Source organism: Pterocles gutturalis, unplaced genomic scaffold (assembly GCF_000699245.1).
Source record: "Pterocles gutturalis isolate BGI_N339 unplaced genomic scaffold, ASM69924v1 scaffold8944, whole genome shotgun sequence".
Classification (NCBI taxonomy): Eukaryota; Metazoa; Chordata; class Aves; order Pterocliformes; family Pteroclidae; genus Pterocles; species Pterocles gutturalis.
In genome coordinates this window covers 59360-66721 of record NW_010128213.1, presented here as the reverse complement: position 1 = coordinate 66721, position 7362 = coordinate 59360, and the positions used below count along the sequence as shown (strand labels likewise).

Here is a 7362-nt window from a genome sequence, read left to right as displayed (position 1 = left end):
ACCATAGGCTGGTAAAGTGCTTTTGTTGGTTTTACTTGGTGCTTGGTCTCTTGTGCTTTTTAAAACCAAATGGAGGTTTCCTTACCAAAGAAGATGAAGAGCAGCAGATAATTCCTGCCTGTCTTTTGCAGTAAAACGCTGACAGAGCATCCCCAGAGCTGAGCAGAGCTCGGACTGCATCCCTGGAGGAGCCTGTGCTGGGGACGTGGTCCCAGCTGACCAGCCCCTGGGTCACCCTCCCTTGAGCTCCATGCAGTGACACCGCTGCCTCCCCACCCTGTGACTTCCAGACATCCCTTTGCCAAATCCGCAGTGGCAGATCCAGCGGGTCCAGCTCCACCAGCTCCTGGCCTTGGCTGCTGATACTATGAGGAAGGGGCTGGCTCTGCAGCAGCACAGAGGCTGAGGGGAGCAGCCCTGGGGGTGCTGGAGCCGTGATGGGGCGGCTGCTGCTGCGGTGCTGGGAGCAGCGAGGCCATGCAGAGGCAAAGGGTTTTGGGGTGAAGGAGGCTGAGGTGTTTCCAGCTGGGAGGTTGGGGTTCTTCCCCTGCATCTCCCAAAATGGTTGTAGTGGGGTTCTATCAGCCCCATTTTTCCAGGCAGTAGAAGAACAACTTCTTCCAGAGGTGACACAGAGAGAAAAGATTTTTATTCTTTGGCACCAGCAAGAGACAGCATTTTGAGAACAAGGCTGAACAATGCGGTTCCACAATGAGCATCCTGTAAGTAACCAGCGTATCGCTTCCTCCGCTGAGGAGACAGATCTTAGTCACAGCATCTACCGTACCACGGCAAAATTCATCCGGCTGACTTGGAAGTCAGCCTGGGTTTACATGACAGTACTCATACCTAATTTCAACAGACCACTGCCCACAAACAGCTCTGGGGATAGAATCCCCCTCCCATTCTAGCAGCAGAGGCACAAGGAGGGGACAGTTTAGCCACATGTCACACAGCAGGCTACACCAAGACAGGACTGGGAGGCCAGGAGGTCCCCAGCATCACAGCTGTCCATAAGGGTGGATAAATTATCGTGGATAAATGACACCTTTGCAAGACAAAATGAACTTCAGGGGTCCCAAGGTGGCTCAGCAGGTCCCGGTGCTCAGCAGCAGGATTTCTAGGTCTGTGCCAAGACTCTGCTGGATGGTCTTGCAGGACTTCTCCAGGGCAGAGACGTCTCGGCTCCCAGCGCTCACTGCAGCTCCAGGGCATTCACGTATTCCTTCACCCACCTGGCGTCAGGGTTAGCACAGACCTCCCGGTCCTTCCTGGTGATGAACCTGTCAATTCAGGCAGGGAGGTGTTACAGCCCCAGAGGGGGAAAGGGACATGAGAGCCTTGGGTAACCTCTTGGGCACATGCTGACCTGCCTCTCCCACACACCTGCAATCATCGGGGGGCTGCAGAGCCTCCTAAAGCCCAGAGGCCAGGGTGACACCAAGGTCCCCTGGGAGAAACCCCCATGCTCAGAGGTTCAGAGGTTCAAGTGCAAGTCTTGCAGGTGGGACATTATGTGCTTTGGGCTCATGACCAGAGGGATCTCCTTCCCACACCTTATTCCCAGCACCAGGATGGTTCAAGGAGACCAAGGAGACCACTTATTTCTCAGCTGAGGAGGTTGAGTGCTCACGTGCATGGGACCCGTGGCGGCTGCCCCCTTCCCTTACTCCAGGGGTGGTTCCTTACACCACCACCGTGCTCTTGGCCCCGTTGGACGTGAAGCAAAGACCCCAAAAGCTGGCAGAGCCCAGAGCAGGAGCCGGTACTTACACAACTGCTGGCTGTGAGCACTTGCTGCTGGTGTAGAAATAATCCTTCACATGACTCTGGGGCAGCTTTCGCACGGTGTAGCTGAAGCAGCACACGGTTGTGTCAGCCCCAACTGGAAGAGATCAGGAAAGCCACCATGAGTCTGTCACTCACTAAACTGCACATTCCCCAGCCAAGAGCTTGGGCAACCATCCCCTTAATCATCTGTGGAGCCCTCTTCTCTTCCTGTTTCCCCAGAAAGTCATCAAGAAATTGCTGTGAACACCAAAGCTTAATTAAAGTAGTTGTTAGGATTTCTTGTTAAATGTTTTTCACTCCCAATGACAAAAATCCCTTCAGCCACGCTGGGATCCCTCCTAAAGCCCAGCAACAAAATCAGGAGAGGTGATACCTGAAAACTTTGATACTCTTTAGTAAAATTTATCCCAAAGATGCTAGAAAGGAAGATCAGTCTCGAGAAAGCAGGAGAAGCTATTCACACAGGTCTCCAACCTTTGCAGCTAACTTTTTTCCAGTTCTGCTTCAAAATTACTGCCAGTGAGAGCAAACATCCCCCCAAGAGAGCAGAGAGAGATGCTATACTCACTTGGAGCAGGAGAGGCCTGAGGGAAGAGGACAGCAGTGAGGATGATGGAGAGGCACACTGCGGAGACATTCATCATGGACAGGGATGAGCTATGAGGGCAGAGGCAGGACCAGAGCAGATTCCTCCCGTGTCTGGTGCAAGGTGCTGGCTTGGTCTTTGTTTTTTATATGGATGGTGGCCAGCCCCCTCAGTCAGATTTCAAGGCAAACACTTGGAGTTTCCAAAGCGTAACAGAGCTGATGTCATGGCACCTTTGCCTCAGAAATGCTGAAAAAAAGGAAGCAGCAGGTCTAGGAAATACCAGAATAGCCGTTGTGTGAGGTGAGGCAAGTCTGAGCAAATCGGCACCCTCATGAGGGCTCTATTGACCGAGACAGGATATGAAACCGCCCCTGAGCAGCAGGTTCACACTTAGATTCACCAGCACGACAGCTATACTCAGGGAGCTCATCTCCGCATCCTCCCCGAAGGGTCAGGAGGACCTCAACTCAGTCTCCTTTTCAGGGATCCAGGCCTTGAGGAAACAGGTGCTCAGATGCTTGGGGACAGTAGAGGTCCAGCCAGGATCCCTGCTCCCATGGTGACACCTGGACACGCACAAGGAGGATGCAGGCAGGCAGCATGGACAGCAGACACACTTGGAGCTCTGCTGCCTGTGCAGGCAGCAAGGACAGCTGGCACTCTGGAGACTGGTTGTAGATCTGGGCTGGCAGTTTTGGCACCATGAAACACAAAATCCTCAATTCTGTGCTCCTAGTATGGAGCTCAGGACCTCCAAACCCCTCCCAACACAGCCCAGCATCAGCCAGGATGGGGAGCGCTTCTCTGGGAAGCCTGGCTCCATGATCTGACTCTACAAACACCATCTTCTCCCAGAGACACGGGGCAAACAGAAGTGGGTTTGGTACAAGGTGGGATGCAGAAGGCAGAGCAGGAGGTTCTCCTGCCCAGGGAGTGGAGAGGGACCAGCTCTCATGCAAACATGGCACCTTGTCCCCATGGAGACACACACACAGTCACAGGGCTCATGATGTGGTCCACCCAGAGCCCCCTGGCACTGCCCTTGCCACAAGGCGATGGGCTCCTGGGATGCCCCAGGGAGCGTTTCCCCTTTTTCCACTGCCCTCTTCTCTGCAACAAGCACCAAATTTGCCAGCTCACAGCCTGTGGTTTCTCCGGGTATTTTCACGCCCGGCTCCCAGTGACAACTGCTGTTCACGAGGCACCACGAGCTCGTCTCCCTGGGATTTCCTCACTGCCCCACGTCCCCAGTAGTGCAGCAGGGACCGCAGGGCAGCACTGCTCTGCTCCCACTCTCCTTTTCCCCCACCATGCTGCGTGGATCTGCATGGGGCCCTCGGAGACCTCCTTGTGTCTGAGTCTTCCCAGGGTGCCCAGAGCAGCTGTGGATGCCCCATCCCTGGAGGGGTTCAAGGCCAGGCTGGATGAGGCTTTGGGCAACCTGGGCTAGTGGGAGGTGTCCCTGCCCATGGCAGGGGGTGGCACTGGATGGGCTTTAGGGTCTTTTCCAACCCTAACCATTCTACGGTTCTATGATTCTATGATTCTGTTGGGGCTACCTCCCCCCAGTGTCCCCTCCACCACAATGTCCCCATGGGTATGGACCAGTGCTGCAGGATGGTCCCCATGGGCTGTGCCAGGGACCCTGCTGGGGTGGGAAAGAGTCCGTGGCTTTCCCAACTCACCTTGCCAGGAGCCATCCTCACGGTGCTGGGGGTGATGGTGTCCTGGGGTCCCTGAGGACTCCTGCCTTCAAAAACATGTGAGGGACCTGGAGCTGAATCAAGTGACTGACAGCACAGGGTTGTCACAAACACGCAGTGGTGACATTTTGGGGGGCTACTCAGGCGTTGCAAGGGACAAAATCTCAGCTGGAATTTTCCAAGGGACATCCCACTCTTGGAGATGGGGAAAGGGTTTCTTTATTGCTGGTCCCATACTGCATGCATTCCAGTATTGCAATTAGCCCATTGTTCTGGCTAATTTCTGTACGTATTGCTCATGCCCAGATGTGCACAGGGGTGCACAGCAAGGCGATGTGTCTCAGCCTCACCTCCTCGCTACAATAGCACCTCTATTTTGTACTGAGCCTTGACCTGTCCCTGCTGCCCCAAGGCTGATCCTGGGGCCGGGACTTTTCTTTCAAAGGAGCTGTACCTGTAGAGAGTAGGTTTTTACATCCCCTCCACCTGCCTCACGGCATGGCCCTGCACACTCCTGGGCTCCAACATGCAGCCCCCAGGGTCCATCGCTTCCTTGTTGCATTTGGTGGGATGGCAGCAACTCTTCTGCCATCGCAGATCGAGACTGTCCTGCTATGGGACACATTTTGCTGTGCCCAGATCTGCTGGCAAAGGAAGGAACTGCTACTGTCTGTGACAAAATGTCTTCCAGGGCCAGATAGAGATCTAAGAAACCACAGAGTGATACTGACGGTTCCCCGACCACAAGGCTGTCGGAGCTCACGCTCTGTTAGAACTTGTAGAGCCAACCGAAACCATGACATCTGCATATCTTTCTGAAAGCGCAGGGTGGCTGCGCCTCAGCCTAGCACAACTCCCTCTTCCCCCCACCAACATGTCTGAGGGATGACATAACCCCGTATAACCGTTGGGCAGCCCAGTCTTGCCCCTCACGCAGGGGGTTTGTCCCTGTGCAGGTTTTGGGGAGTGTATTCTACAGCCCTGACCATCACGGCAGAGATGCCAGAGTGTTGTAAAGATGCCAGATCACTCATCGTGGTTCCATCCTCGCTCCATCCTTGCAGCAGCATGACACTCCTTCTCATCCTCCCCTGCACTCCTCCAAAGCTGCCCACTGCCTCCCTTTGCCCTGCGGTGCAGCTCCTCCGGGGTGGTGGCAGCAGCAGTGGCCAGCGGCAGCGGCCAGCGGCAGGGATCCATCCTGCATCGCAGAGAAACCTGGGCAGAGGTCGGGGCACCATGGGGCAGCTGGATGCCAGAAGTCCCACTGTGACCCCAGACCATGTCATGGAAGGGATGCAGGGGGGACCCTGGGGACCACGCTGGTGTTTGGCCTCGGATGGAGCGGGGAGCTGCACCGGCCATTCTAGGGACCTGCATGGGACAAGGGAGATTTCCCCACTCTGTGTGCACTGACGCCTGCAAGTCAGAGAGAATTTCTCTCTCTCCGTTTACTTCTCCTCTCAACCACACACGAGCATCCAAGGAGCACCGGGCCCTCTGCTGTCTTTTGAGGGAAATGTTCCTGGAGCCCTTCTGTTCATCTCCATCTCAGTGCTTCCTCCTGCTGCCCAGGGACATGGGTGGAGGTCTCCACCCTGCACACAGCAGGGCTCCTGCCAGCACCGGGCAACTCCCAGGTGTCATCGTCTGTGTCAGTGCTCGTCCCCCTCAGGGCTGAACCCCGCTGTGCTGGGTGCTGCAGGGACAGGTGACATCTGTACTCTCACCTTGAGCCCTGGGCTATGCCTTGGGCTCTTTGCCCTGGGCGGGGGTCCAGGGTTCTGCAGCACCCTATTGTCCTGCCCATGCTGGTAGCAACAAGCTGGGGAGCAGGGGACCCATTGCAAGCCCCTCTCCATCTTCTTATTTGTCAGAAAGCCTCTTTCTAGGAGGTGGGTGCCAGTGGTGGGAGAGAAGACTGGTTTTGGTTTTACCTCAGCCTGACTTAGTCCCTTTTTCTTTTTTTTTTTTTCTTTCAGTAAGTGAAATGTATTCTTATGTCTTATTTTCTTAAGTGAAATGTATCGGGCCAAGGAAACTACATGTGGTGTTCAGGAGAAGGGTGGAAGTGGGCCACAAACATCACTGCTGTAGGATGCCCGGCAATGCTGGCGCATTGCTACCGTCTGTGGTTCCCGCCCAGCACAGCTCCCCAAGCATGCTGACTAACAAGAGCTACCCCCTTCTGTGTGGTAAACAAAGGCAAAAGTCTCAGCTCCTTCAGAAGGACTCTCTGGAAACCAGGTGTCATGGTTTAACCCAGCCAGCATGCAAATACCACGCAGCCGCTCACTCACCCTTCCCCGTCCGACGGATAGAGGGGAGAATTAAAGGGGTAAAAGGAAAGGAAACACGTGGATTGAAATAACAACAATTTAATAAATGAAATACTATAAAATTGTAAATAATAATGATAATAATAATTATAATAACAGTAGTAACATCTACAAATATACAAATGAGTGATGCACAGTGATACTGCTCAGCACCCACTGACCAAGGCTCGGCCTTTTCCCGGATAACGATCCCAGAGCAGGGAGAGCCCTGAAACCACAATACCAAAAGAAAGAGCAAGCTTCCGGGCAGATCCTTACAACATACAGAGTATGACGTTAGATGATATGGAATATATCATTGGCCAATTTGGGCCTCAATCCTAAACCTAAGCTCGAATCCTGACCCAGTATTTGTGGGTCCATGGTTCTGGCTATGCTCCTTCCCAGCTTCTTGTGCACCTGCAGACTAACAAAGTGTGGGAAATTGAAAAGTCCTTGATTGTCTTAGTAATGACTGAAAACGTCAGTATATTATTAGCATTCTTCTCATTCCAAATCCCATACTAAATCCAAAACACAGTTTTATTCTAGCTACTAAGAAGAAAATTAACCCTATCCCAGCCGCAGCCAGGACACCAGGATCACCTACTCTTTGCAGCTCCAGATGAAGTCTCAGAAGATGGCCCCAACCAGCTGTTTTCTCCATGCAAAACAAGATGCAGATGTTACTGTAAAACCAGTAGGAATGGGAACTCCAGACCTGTTCCCTCTCCCAGCCTGATTCCACCCAGGCAGAGAAGGCTCTGCTGACATCAGTCTGTGCCTGCACCGTTCTGCTTCTCCTGAGGTGACCATGAGGAAACCCTGGCTGTGCAATGGGAAGTGGTTGGTTCACGGTTGTGTCCATGGAGCTGGATTGCCTCTGCCCAGGGTGATGTGTGTCATGTGAGCCTGGCAATGCACAGCAGCACAAATTTGGTCCACACTCCACCATCAGCAG

General features: G+C 53.7%; 1 protein-coding gene across 1 annotated transcript; it reads right to left on the bottom strand.

Annotated features, from left to right (window-relative positions):
- Positions 1-1195: 1195 nt before the first annotated feature.
- On the bottom strand, positions 1196-2435 carry CCL5 (chemokine (C-C motif) ligand 5). Its single transcript, XM_010079524.1, has 3 exons — positions 2360-2435; positions 1774-1885; positions 1196-1283 (listed from the first exon to the last, which is right to left on the bottom strand). The coding sequence occupies exons 1-3, from the start codon at positions 2433-2435 to the stop codon at positions 1196-1198; spliced, it is 276 nt and encodes a 91-aa protein (XP_010077826.1).
- Positions 2436-7362: the final 4927 nt, after the last annotated feature.

Bases quoted from the DNA above. Each gene is read 5' to 3' on its own strand.
- CCL5 (XM_010079524.1), bottom strand. From the start codon at position 2,435: ATGATGAATGTCTCCGCAGTGTGCCTCTCCATCATCCTCACTGCTGTC. The intron at 1,886-2,359 runs GTGAGTATAGCA...GATCTCTTCCAG, and splicing joins TCAGGCCTCTCCTGCTCCAA to TTGGGGCTGACACAACCGTG. The intron at 1,284-1,773 runs GTAAGTACCGGC...CTGAATTGACAG, and splicing joins TGCTCACAGCCAGCAGTTGT to GTTCATCACCAGGAAGGACC.